The sequence below is a fragment of the Sander vitreus genome, chromosome 14 (genome assembly GCF_031162955.1).
Source record: "Sander vitreus isolate 19-12246 chromosome 14, sanVit1, whole genome shotgun sequence".
NCBI lineage: Eukaryota > Metazoa > Chordata > Actinopteri > Perciformes > Percidae > Sander > Sander vitreus.
In genome coordinates, this window is record NC_135868.1 from 26,316,650 (window position 1) to 26,329,481 (window position 12,832).

The 12,832-nt window shown below is 42.2% G+C and overlaps 1 protein-coding gene, 1 long non-coding RNA gene and 4 other non-coding genes across 6 annotated transcripts; 4 read left to right on the forward strand and 2 right to left on the reverse strand.

Moving 5' to 3' along the window:
* Positions 1 to 96: 96 nt before the first annotated feature.
* LOC144529500 (U11 spliceosomal RNA) lies at positions 97 to 230 on the reverse strand. Its single transcript, XR_013503006.1, has one exon. It is a non-coding gene; the product is annotated as a U11 spliceosomal RNA (small nuclear RNA).
* Positions 231 to 5,835: 5,605 nt separating this feature from the next.
* rab42a (RAB42, member RAS oncogene family a) lies at positions 5,836 to 9,391 on the reverse strand. Its single transcript, XM_078267758.1, has 2 exons — positions 9,060 to 9,391; positions 5,836 to 7,100 (listed from the first exon to the last, which is right to left on the reverse strand). The coding sequence occupies exons 1-2, from the start codon at positions 9,272 to 9,274 to the stop codon at positions 6,659 to 6,661; spliced, it is 657 nt and encodes a 218-aa protein (XP_078123884.1). The 5' UTR covers positions 9,275 to 9,391; the 3' UTR covers positions 5,836 to 6,658.
* Positions 9,392 to 10,192: 801 nt separating this feature from the next.
* Positions 10,193 to 12,149, forward strand: LOC144528726 (uncharacterized). The gene is made up of 6 exons (XR_013502929.1): positions 10,193 to 10,263; positions 10,854 to 10,927; positions 11,180 to 11,238; positions 11,414 to 11,459; positions 11,686 to 11,750; positions 11,922 to 12,149. It is a non-coding gene; the product is annotated as an uncharacterized LOC144528726 (long non-coding RNA).
* On the forward strand, positions 10,961 to 11,097 carry LOC144529504 (small nucleolar RNA SNORA16B/SNORA16A family). The gene has a single exon (XR_013503010.1). It is a non-coding gene; the product is annotated as a small nucleolar RNA SNORA16B/SNORA16A family (small nucleolar RNA).
* On the forward strand, positions 11,489 to 11,618 carry LOC144529493 (small nucleolar RNA SNORA44). Its single transcript, XR_013503000.1, has one exon. It is a non-coding gene; the product is annotated as a small nucleolar RNA SNORA44 (small nucleolar RNA).
* Positions 11,788 to 11,860, forward strand: LOC144529503 (small nucleolar RNA SNORD99). The gene has a single exon (XR_013503009.1). It is a non-coding gene; the product is annotated as a small nucleolar RNA SNORD99 (small nucleolar RNA).
* Positions 12,150 to 12,832: the final 683 nt, after the last annotated feature.

A 12,832-nucleotide genomic window follows, 5' to 3' on the forward strand; every position in this document is an offset into this window, starting at 1 on the left:
CATTACACGTTACATAGTATGTTCTGCTACAAAATTAACATTACGCTCCCTATTATTACATTTAGATACTGTAGTTTTATCTTCAACATATGGAGACGGGGCGCCAGGACCAACGATCACTAGCAGCCCCTGTTTTAAAAATTGTGCTTCCGAAATCTCTTGATAGCGATTCCGCAGGAGGAATGGATTTCCCCACCCCTCCTGTGCAAATCACAGCAGAAGCCCTTTTTAACGAGTTCTTTGAACATCCCACCTCCTAGCCAGTAGCAACATGTTCCTCACTCAGAGGTTTAGGAAATGTAAAATTACCTCCGCGTATGAGTGTTTTATGGTGTGTTGCAAAATAACTATGTTCGAAAACAATTAATAATATTTGAAATAGTCATTAGTATTGACAATTGACAATTGTGTCGTCGGAATTCAAGCACATTTGAATGTGCATGTTTGACCATCGAAGAGCATGATGGGTAAAAAAACGGGCGGGGCTACTTAAAAGTGTTCGCTCTCATTGGTTGCTTTGCGCACTTCAATCTTGTGTTGCATTGAGCTAATGTGGGAAAATCGATGAGCACCTAGAAAAACAAAAGCCTTGGAAATGTTTGCTGTGGGTTGACAGAGATTTGGCTCAAAACGAAAATGAATCCATCATGATAGAAGTTTTCTGTAAATGTGGCTGCTCTCTCTCAATCAGTCTTACATAGTTAATTCAGATAAACGATAATGGAAAAACAGATGCAGGGCTGTAGCCAGGCATTTTAAAATACTGAGGTTGTAAATTTAAATACCAAGGAGTACATTTGTGGGGAGAAATACCAAATTCCGTTATCATATTTCACATTTATTGTCAAATTTAAAGATGTTTTGTGTAAAATAATGTCAGAAATACCCTTCACAGCCCATAGACGATGTGTAATCTGTGTACATAATATACTTGACACAGGCTACACTGTCACCAGAGATATGTAACACATTTAATTTCTATAACATATACTTCTAAACTAGGGCTCCCAGCTAATAAAGACTATTTCATTTGTGTTTGTTTTCTTGTCTTCCCATTGAACCTGATTAGCAATATCTCACTATCAGCAACAATCTAATCATGGCTAATGTAACTCATGTTTTGGATAAAATGTGGCATGGTCGACTTGGCTTGGTCCCCGTAATAACATGGCCACCCATGTCCAAATTTTTATCAGCATGATTATATCAGAATAATCAATCTAGGTCATGATAATCCTGTATCAATCTGTCAGAAGAGGGCGCCAACCCCTAGTTAAAAAGAACAACAAACTTTGAGTCCAAACATTACTCATTGTACATCTATTTATTTTTTTAACCAATCAATAAAATCACATCAAATAAAAGGCATATCCCTTATACATGATGTATAAAATAACTGTATAAGCTGTGTAATGTGACCATGGGGATCAAGAGCTGAACAGTTTGGTGCTCTGTACCATCCTGCAGGTCTTACAGCTGCGGATGTTTTCTGGTACAGAAGCCCTATCAGTGGGTTGGTTTGATCATTCCTGTGGACATACATAAAAAGCACACCACCATTAAAGGCATATTTCAACATTTTGGGAAATTCACTTACCCATTTTCTTTCTGAGATATGAGGAAATGTATATACATAACATGTGTGTTATGTATGCAGCTACATGGAGTCAAGATACAGTTAGCCTAGCTAAGCATAGAGCCAGAAAATACAGTCAAACAGCTATTTGGCTCTGTAAAAAGTGCAGAAATACCAATACCAACACCTCTAAAGCTCACTACTCATTGTATCTTGTCGGTTTAACCTATACACAAACAGAACGCAGACAGAAATTGTGGTTTTACTGGGAGTTACATGCTGGAACTATTTCCTGACGAACAGTTTATCCATCCGCCCAATATTTCTGTCATATTTACTCTTCCGTAAACAAACATGATACATCGTGTTAATTCATGAGTTTTAGGGGTGTTGATGGGCGTATTTTGAAATTTAGACCGACCCAGGCTAGCTGTCCCCCCTTCTTCCAGTTTCTACGCTAAGCTAGGCTAATCGCCTCCTGGCTCCAGTTCTGTACTTACTGAGTGGTTACAATCTTCTCAGCTAATTCTCAGAAAGAAAGCAAATACATGTGTTTCCCAAAATGGTGAACTACTGCTTCAAGATTACATCAAGAGAGAGGCTGGATCTGGACTGAAGGTTGACTGTGGCCACCATTTTTGTCATGGTTGTTACACATGATGGTCACTGTTGTACATTCTATGATTAGCCCATTTTATTCAATATTTTTTAACTATAGGCTTATATCATTGCTGGATAAAGAAATGTCTAGTAACAGTTGATGATAAATAAGCAGTTTCAGTCTTTCAAAAAGCCTTTTCTTCTTGGTGTCTTTCCAGTGTTGTCCTTTAAATGTAACCAGTGCTTTCCAACGCTGGGCGGCGGCCATCTTCACACGGTGCAGTGCAACGGGCCCTTCTGATGTGCAGTACTCAGGAATGGGAATCAGGTTCACTGGAGATCAGTTTGCTAACAGCACAGTATTAACATACACATTCAAACAATATCATACACTTTAACCCTGTTCTGACAAGAGACAAAAGTGAGAAAGGTAGTTGTAGTATTAAACACAGACTGGTTGTCAAATGGTGATTTGAGATGCTGCGAGAACATTTAACCAGATTTCAAGGCATGTGGCATATGGCATGTGATGAAGTCCTCACCTGGGCCGAGCACACGAAATGTTAACATCTGATTGTCAGAAGAACAAAAATAGATACAGTGCACATACTGTAGCATACTGTATTTAAACCGGGCTATAACAGCTATAACAAGGAAGCATACAGTTTGAATCTGTAGAGAGAAGTAAAAATAAAGGGATGGTGCAGATGTATTACTGTAGAATTACTGGCTCACCCATATAGCTTCAACAAGTCATAGATAAAACAAAAAAAAGTCAATTTAGTCACATGAATGCAAAGTAAAAACTCCAGAATGCATAATCTCCTGCAGTTTACAGTGTGGGTGTGAACAGGTGTTTTTACACGATGCTGGTGAAAGATGAAGGGGGGTGTACTGTAGTCTATAGCAGTGGTTCTCCCCCCCCCCTCCCCGAGATTTATTATTACAGAAAGTGTTAACCATGACCAAGATAGTCATACATTGTGTTACTTGTGGATGGAATTATAGTTCAAATAAATGACTCCCCTTTTTGCTGGGGACCCCCTGGAACCCCCTCAAGGACCCCTCAAGGTCCCTGGACCCCACTTTGAGAACCACTGGTCTATAGTACTCTCCAGGCCTGTAAACCACAGATTAATAGCGTCTGCAGTCAAAAGCCTCGGGAGGCTTGTAAGCATACACAATCCTCTGTGTTAAAGGTAACTACTGCTATGTTTGGAAATGGTGTGGGCAGACATGGATTCATCATAAATGCAGCTCACTGACCATCACAGGCTCCATTACAACTGGGATTATTAGTGTCACAAGGCAGTAAATCCAAGTACTCTTACCCATGTAAAATCTTAAGTTATGTATGGTATGTCAACCATTCTTAGCTAACAAAGAATTTCAGCAACTTTAAGTGCAGGTTTAAAATTGAGATTTACATTAGGGTTAAAGGCCGAGTCCATGTGCATTTTTTCCCCGGATTTTTCAAATGGAAACGCCCACAGCAAAAAGCAGTGATGTAGGTTACCACAGTAATCAATTAGGTTATGAATGTGAAAGCTAGCACCAGCTGAGCCAAAGTTAGCTGTGCTAAGTTTGGAAATAACAGACAGTTGCTAAGAAATGTCTTGCTGTGGATTAGGCAGCGTTAGCGGGTGTTCCGCAAGGTTAAATTGCTGTTTTTGTCAAATAAGTCCGGGGAATTTGAAGAGAGCATAGATAACGGCTTCAGTTTCCTGTCGTAAAGCACAGTCTGGTGGCAGCAGTACATTGCTAAGCTTCCTGTCTGCTTCTCCAAAAACATGGGGCCGCCGTGCCAACTGCCACCCAACTTACTGTAATAGACTGTACTTTACTGTAGGCCTACTATACTGTACTGTACGCCTACTATACTGTACTGTACGCCTACTATACTGTACTGTACACCTATACTGTACTGTACTGTAGGCCTACTATACTGTACTGTATGCCTACTATACTGTACTGTAGGCTTACTATACTGTACTGTACGCCTACTATACTGTACTGTACTGTAGGCCTACTATACTGTACTGTAGGCTTACTATACTGTACTGTACACCTATACTGTACTGTACTGTAGGCCTACTATACTGTACTGTAGGCTTACTATACTGTACTGTAGGCTTACTATACTGTACTGTACACCTACTATACTGTACTGTACTGTAGGCCTACTATACTGTACTGAAGCAATGCTATCAGACAGAAACCACAATGGCATACGTTTTTTGAAGGGCTTGGGAAACAGTATTTTGATGCTAAAACATACTTAAAACATACTCGAAAATATGAATGTTGGATTTGAATCCATGAGGAACACTATTCGGAAGCTACAAAATGTTATTAAAACCTAAAAAATAAACAAAAAAGAACAATGGACCCTGCCCTTTAACAAAAACCCTGGCCTTGAAAGTCAATGGATGCAGGCAATCACTTCTGTCAGAGTTTTACGAGTAAGAACAGGCATTTTGATAGCTTTTAAGGACACATTTCAAGATTTTGGGAAATACTCACTTATTTGCTTCCTTTGAGAGAGTAAAATGAGAACATTGATACCCGTCTCTTGTCTAAGATGGATATCAATATTCTGATCTAACTCTCAGAAAGACAGCAAAAACGCTGCTGAACTATTCGTTTAAGGCCAGGAAATGTCCTTTGCCAAAACTCAATCCTAAACTGTAGTGGGTTTGGAGGACTGTAAGAAACATGTAAAACGATATGCTAATTAGCTTTTGCTACTTGGAAGCCTGACTTTTTTCCAGACCTGAACCAAAATGTCCTACTGACCCCACTGGAACACTGCATAAAGTATAGGCTTTTATATTATTTTTGTGAATTAAGCTTTGAACAAATTGAACAGCTGTTTGCATAAGCTACAAACAGCTGCAGATGAAATTCTAACTCCCTTTTGTTATAAGTCAAACACATCTTTGCTACCGTTGAGGACGTCATTAAAGGTCTGATGACTGAGAGGTAACCCACTTGATGTCTTGCTCCTGTTTATGCTATGATACAAATACCTAAATGGGACCACCTACCCTAAATACATTGACCTTTATTTATACACCTTAACTAGAAATAATCTATATTTCTTTACAAAAACGTATTCATCTATTTACAGAGTGATCAAAGGTTTAAGTCAGTTTGGCGCAAGTGCACATACAGCTTACAGTAGCAGGAGGAGCACATTGATTTAACATGGTGACACTTACAGTAGAGTGCACTGTGTCTTTTCACACTAGCAAGTAAAGGCAGGGTTGGTAACTATTTCCGAAATACACTTTTTTTATATATTGCTTGACATGGTCTTTATACCTCGACAGTAATAAATAACTGATGTGCTCTGGAAAAGGAGCAAAAAAGAGCTGTCATCTGTAGCTGCTGTAATCCTGTAAAAACGCCCACCAATCACTGCTTCGCGGTCCGATAGGAAAGAACCAATGAAATGCCTCCTTGCCCCGCTGCTCATACTCTACCCCTCCCGTGTACGAGCCTGAGCTCAATGCGTGTCGCCACATTGCTAACAGCAGTCATGTTTGTTTTAAACATTCGTGTGATAATATTAGCTGTTCGCTTACCGGTGAATGAGACATGAAGTAATATTGTGTTCCTTTCTCCGCTGTGCACACGCACCGCTGCTTCAGTAAGCAGCGGTGCGTGTGCACATCTGTGTGTGGGTCGGAGCCCCGAGGGCACGGGGAGGGGTTAGATGGAGCCCCGAGGGCAGGGGGAGGGGTTAAACAGAGTCCCGAGGGCAGGGGGGGAGGGGTTAGACGGAGCCCCGAGGGCAGGGGGAGGGGTTAGACGGAGCCCCGAGGGCAGGGGGAGGGGTTAGATGGAGTCCCGAGGGCAGGGGGAGGGGTTAGACGGAGTCCCGAGGACATGCTACTTTCAAACCTTGCTAGCTTTTCAACATTACCAACCCTGCCTTTAAATAGCTTACAGTAACATTTTGGCTCTCGTCACCTCGTTCAAATAGATTTCACTATTATTTACTTATATTACAGTCACAAAAGATTCAGGCAAAGCATTGCACAAACGTTGACAGGTAGAAACCCACAATAGTGCTGTATGAAATGTATCTGTATCTTCAGTGGAGTCCATTAACTCGAGGGCTCTAAGCCCCAAGACCTGATCCCCTCTGCACACTTTCTGTGTTTTTACAAACCTACCAAGGCCAAAAACAGCTCAGCTTATGCTATACACCACATGGATTTAGAGATAGGCCTACAACCTTGCCTATAAGATACGCATCAGGATGTACAATGCCCCCACCCTGTTAGAAAAGAACCCTGGTTGTAAGAAGAACCTACACAGAGAGAGGGCATGAAGCACAAGGTGAGGACGTGATGGGATGGCGATATCGCAGGGGGCTGAGCCTGAGTGACTTGGTTTCGATGGACAGCTGTGAGACGAGCGGAGCTCTCGGTGTGACGGGGGGGGGGGCAGCGTTTGGATGTGGAGAATTCACAGTCAGCAGTGGCAGCCCTTTTCAGCGACCGCCGTAGGTAGTTCCTCTTCGTCGTCGGCCGGGTAGAGGACCTTGGCAGTGAGGCCACTCTTCACGCCGTCCCAGCCGTCACGGGTGACAATCTCCCCCATCTTCATCAGCTCGTAGATGTCTCTGGTCAGCAGCTCGAAGGCCCGGTCCACGTTGCTGTTGCACTTGGCCGACGTCTCCACGTATCGGATGCCCATCTCGGCCGCCAGCTGCTCCGCCTCATCCCGGCTCACCTTGCGGTCCTTGTTGAGGTCGCTCTTGTGGCCGATGAGGATGTAGACCATGTGGTGGGGCAGGATGTGCTCACTCACCTCCTTGTGCCACTCCCTCACATGGTCAAAGGTCTTGCGATTGGTGAGATCAAAGACCAGAAGCCCGCCCACGGAGTTACGGTAGTATGATGTCGTGATGGACCTGGTGGGTGGATAGATTAACGACATGTTAGTAATTCAAGGCAAAATTATCGTGATTTAGCAACGTGTTGGGACAGCTCTGAGGAACACACAACTTTGACCTGCAAGCAAAAGGCTTTCCACTATCCCGACTGTACGTAAGATCCAGGGCTGTTTGTAAGCCTTTTGGAGAAAGTCTCAAGTCAGTTGAGACAAGTCCTTTTAAAACGATTCCGATTCCTAAACCGATTCTTGAAAAACTGAAAAATGACATCAAAGATGTAATATGTTTACTAGCGATCACATGCAGTGAATGGTTAATATGCTTTTACGTCCATTTTGGTGAGCCCAGAGGGAAAATATGGCACGGCTCAGCTCGACTAACTGTTTTGGTACAAGTACTCGTTTTGTTTTCAAAGGAGGATAGTATTGTTTGCATTGAGTACTTTTACTTTTAATACTTTAAGTACATTTTACATACATACTTTTACTTAAGTAACATTTTCAATGCAGGACGTTTACTTGTGTGAGTGTATTTTCACAGTGTGTTATTAGTACTCTCACTTAAAGGATCTGAATATTTCTTCCACCACTGCCCTGTCTATCTATTTTTATTGTTCTGGATTTTTACAAGGTCAAAACAGGCTTACATTTTTGTTGAAATCTCAAGTCAAGTCTTTAGGGAGCCAAGTCTTAAGTAAGTCAAGTCTTACAGCCCCAGAGTTTGTCACTCAAGTCCATCCCAAGCCTCCAACTCTTCATCCGTATTCTCCTTCACTGTACTTACATCAGCAAGAATTTACTCGTAATCACACTTGAGAATCATTTCATTTCCCACTGCTTTACAATTGTTAATGTTTGAATGTCCATGTTCCAAAGTAGTTCCACTTTTTGTGCATTATTTTATGCAAGTTTTCTGTGTGTATTCTGCACACTGCAGACGTAAAACAGCAGCCTCATTATATCTTACCTAACCAAAAACCAACTAGTAGGCTACTGCTATGCCGGAATATCAGGTGTGCTGTGTGTCAGTTTGCATGTGCAAATGTAAATGTATTCATGCATTTGCACTATGCATGCACACTATCGATGAAATAATAAAGGTATTGAAAGAAGATTTTGACACAGGGTGTACCTTTACAATACAGGGCCTCGTAATGTAGTAATTGCCCTGCTGGGAATGAATGAGCTAAATGTAACTGCAATTAATTAAATCACCACAAACAAGACAGAAAACATGGGATCCTTGATGCCCCCGGCCTTGCAAAGATCCATTTACACACACACAAGTCCTAATCTGTGCATGTGGTGGTTTAAAAATTGCCGATTGATTTCACAAACACTTCTCATAGTCAGTTAAGACAGAAGAGAAGAGAAGAGTGGTGAAGCCTGAAGGAAAACACCCTCTGAAGATCTGCCTTCAAAGGGGAAAGCAGATCTGAGAGTGGAGCTGCTGTCTCCACACAGAGAATTGCTTTAAAAGGAAATTATCCATGACAGCAAGGACACATTAAACACAGCAAGCAACAGGGCAGATGAATGCAAAAACTAGATTTTTGGTAAAGAGTGGACATCCTTGTGTTGCCCTGGAGATTGGGGAGTCAGTATCTCAGGGAATCCGACTGGGGCCTAAATATGAGGATGCCCATCATCCGTGAATGAATGCTATGATGCGACTCGATTTTCCGTGTTTTTCTGGAGGCCAGGGCATCATAAGATCGAGGCCTATAGCCAAGCCTATATAATCTTCTCCTGACCCTTTTCTACACGGTCTACACTCGCTTCATTACATCACAATGACAGAGGGAATGGCCTTCATTTCATTTAAGGGGTATTTCATGCATTTCACAAAAGCAGCCAAACACGACAGCGAACCAAGGGCCTCTCCGTTATTTAATGACAAGTCTACGCGGTGTAGAATGAGCGTTGCATTCAAGTCAGAGACATTTACGGTTATAGCTACACTTATTCTGTTTCGTACCTGAATCGTTCCTGGCCGGCCGTGTCCCAGAGCTGAAGCTTTATTTTCACCCCGGGCTCGATATCGAGCGAGCGGGCATAGAAATCTACCCCGACCGTGGGATCCGCAACATCACTGTAAATTCCGTCCGTGAAGCGTTTCAGCAACGACGACTTCCCCACTGTCGAATCCCCGAGTAAAATGATTCTGAACTGGTATTGCCACAAAATATCCATGGCATGACTAGATGGGAGATACCAGCGGAGTGTGTGAAACAAAGCCCTACGCGCGGCGTGTTTACATCAAGCCCCGGCGGCTGCTGCTGCTGCTGCTGCTGCTGCTGCTGCCTTGCCTTCTGCTCAGGAAGAGACGCAGCAATCATGTGATAGATTCACCTATGCTCTACTACACGGGGATATTACAACCTAGCCTATAAAAGCTTCTGCAGCCGTGAATTAGGCAACTGTAGCCTACTAGGCTTAGTTATAATGAGAGATAAGCCGTTGTGGGATTTTAAGCCGTAAGAAAATGCAGGTTTTCCCTAGCCCTGTATATTATAAACTCTAATTTAGCCATAGGCTACATCCGTTGCTTATTTTTGTAGTAGGAATTTCAACGTTAACTGACAAGCATTACTTTCAAACAGGCCCATGTGCACCGAGAGCCTTTTGTCTACATGGCGTGGAATTCTGGCAGATTATCTCAGTGTCATTTGAAATATCGCTTTGCCATGTAATATTTCGCAACTGTCCATTTGGAGGGTGACAATGCACTGTTGTTATTTCCAAACCACAAGCGTTAGATCAGTAAAAGGAGGCAGGTTGCTGTCCGTGGTTCTGAAGAAGTGGCTTTGGTTCCAGATATGGTCGGACTGTAAAGTATAAGCTATTGCTGTATTCCACAGTATATTTCCTTTAAGCGTTCTCTGTGGAAAAAAAGTACGTGTGTGAAATATTAAAATCTCTGTTTGGGTTGACATTACTGTGTCTAAGTGGCAATACATCTAAGAAACAAGCAAGGTGTCCCTAAAGTGCTTGTAAAAAAACAAAAAAAAACCAAATAGGCCTACATATCCCGTCATGCAAGGGGGTCCATGTGAGCTTCATCCTGACCAATCAGCGGGCTGCTGCTCGGCGCTAGCGTATATAAGGGCACGAGAGACTCATTTCTATCTCTTCCGCTCACTTCTTCCGCCAGGAGAAAGAAAAGCTAAGGCAGAACTTCGGTAAGGCCTCAACTATTTTTGTTTTCTTTCACCAAACTTGGTTTATAACGTCAATAACCTTGCTACTGTTAGCTTACGTGTCTAGGGCCTACTGAACATTAGGATTTATCAATGTTAAGGCCAACATATTGCCTAACCTGTGCTGTAACGTTAACGCGCCAGCGACTAAACTGTTAGCTTATGTAAATTAGCCAACGTTAAACTACTGTAGTCTCGCGGGGTCAGTAAGGTAGTATGAATGTTTTATTGCAACGTTACATAACAAAGCGGCGTCACAAATACAACGTCACCCCACAATAGGTCTTTTTTGTAATAAACCTGATGGTAGATGTTATTAGGATGTGGCTTAATTGCTTAACAATATGCTAACGTGTGAGCCACGTGGTAAGGTCCTTCACGACCCTGTGTAGAAAACCCTCCCCCCTCAAAAACTTTCCTTTACTATTTAATAACCTTTATTGTAGACAGTGCTCATATCTAGTGCCTTTTTGATTTACAATTAATACCACCAGAAAGTGTAGATACAAAACCCGAACTTCTACAGCACTGTAACGTTAACGCATGCACTGATTTGTGTAATTTGTCTCTAGGATCAACCTGAATCGTTAATAGAAGCTGTAACTTGCCTGGCCTCTCCAACCATGGATATCTGTATCGAATGCAGGTATGTTTCTATCAGAACACTCTTTGTAACGTAGTAGGCTCCTATCGAAGCCGTTCATGCTCTCCTGTAGCAGTGAACGGTCAACAGGATGCCGAGATGAAGACTTTCACCGACGGTCGCTGTTCAGTTTGAAAATAACTGCTCAAGCAACATTAAGGGGAAGGACATTCTGACTTAATCACAGGGTTAATGACTCGGCAAGCATATCGAAAAACCAAATAATCGACTAATTACTTTAAACTCTTTCTGCAGGTATTGGGTAACATTGAAGATAGAAGCAAGAAATCTGAGAATGACCAGATCATTTGCAGGTACGTTTTGAGCCACTTATTTTTTAAATATTAAAATGTAGTTTTGGCTGTGATGACAAACTTGCCCTCACTGACATTCTTGATTGAGACATTATTTTACTGAGCCACACTTGCTAAAAGGACATTTGTTTCTTTAAGTAGTAGATTATTAAGCTGACTAAACTGATCCCTTTAGGTGACCCTCATGGCTGACTCTGAAAGTGACTAGATGAGTACATCAGGTAACAAAATTCTCTTCTCTTGCACATTACAGCATGCTATCCTAAGGACCGGGGCTTGTCTGTAGCTCTAGGTTCTCCAAGTGCATGCAAGATAATGGGGTGGTCTTTGACTGTTGTGGCCCCTCATGCCGCCAGCAGCCACTCAACTATCCTACAGCTTTCCTGTATAAAAGCCCAGTCAGGAGTGATTTAACATGTCTTTCATCCCATCTTGCTTCCATTGTAGGCATCAATCAATGCAGTTCAATCTGGTATCCTTAGGCTGCATGGGCTCTGTACCTTCTTGGCAAGGTATGTAAACGCATCATGCAGTTTTTTTTTTTTTTTCCCTGATCCATGATGATTACTTAATACAAGAGGACTGTTGGATGAAGCTTGCGGATATGGGACTGAGATCAGCTATTTAAAGTTTTCAGAAACTGCTGCTGCATTGCCCTTTCTAAACATTTTTTGTTTATTCAGGTCCAGTGACATGTTGGAGCAGCCTGAAGTGTGGTGTTCAGGACCCACGACCATGTGTTTTGTGAAAGCCGCAGGCAGCCGCTGCAGAGGGATTAAATGGATGTGGCTCCAGAGATGCAGGTTGCCTACCTGTGCCTACCTTGTGGTTGATGTAGAGACTGACTGCACTACTAGGAAGGTGTTTTACATTTCCATGTTGTCAGTTGAATCAATATTGTTGAAATAAAAAGCAAGTTAATCTTTTGGGAATCTCTTTACTTGAGTTTTGCATCACATGGTTAGGAAAACAGTAAATGGTTGTAGTTCCAATAGCAGGACATTTACAATAAGGCCACAATAGTAGAAAAGTAGACAAATGTACTACTTAAGTAGGCTCAATTTCTAAGCCTCAGTGTTCACCAGTTGAGGTGTACGAAAATGTTTCAGGACATGTTGACTTGTCCTAATAGGACAAGCACAGATGTAATCAAAACCACTAATGGCTGCATTCCACTTAAAGGCCCTGGTATTGTGTGTGCTGGCTCACTGGGACATTTGATGGAATTGAGCAATTTAAGGGTAACAATTTCAGCTGACTTTCCTATTGTCAGTCTGGAATAAGGGCCATTGTAGTTTAGGCTCATGTATTAGAGCTTGTTCCTATGACATGATCAGTGACTAGTTTAAGGTGGAAAGTCATACCACTCATTGACAGTGGTCAGCCAACGGCATGTTCAGTGCCATGGTATTGAATCTGTATGAAGTGTCATCAAGACAATGAAACGTGCACTAGTGATAACTATGTAAAATGACTTATTTGACCCATGTTCTGCCCACTAACATGGAGGGGGTGGGGTTTGACATACAACAGCCAGCCAGATGTTTTGGCTTTACTTCCACAGTCTATGCAGATTGAATAATTATTGAAATAA

Bases quoted from the DNA above. Each gene is read 5' to 3' on its own strand.
- rab42a (XM_078267758.1), bottom strand. From the start codon at position 9,274: ATGGATATTTTGTGGCAATACCAGTTCAGAATCATTTTACTCGGGGAT. The intron at 7,101-9,059 runs GTACGAAACAGA...TCCACCCACCAG, and splicing joins GCCGGCCAGGAACGATTCAG to GTCCATCACGACATCATACT.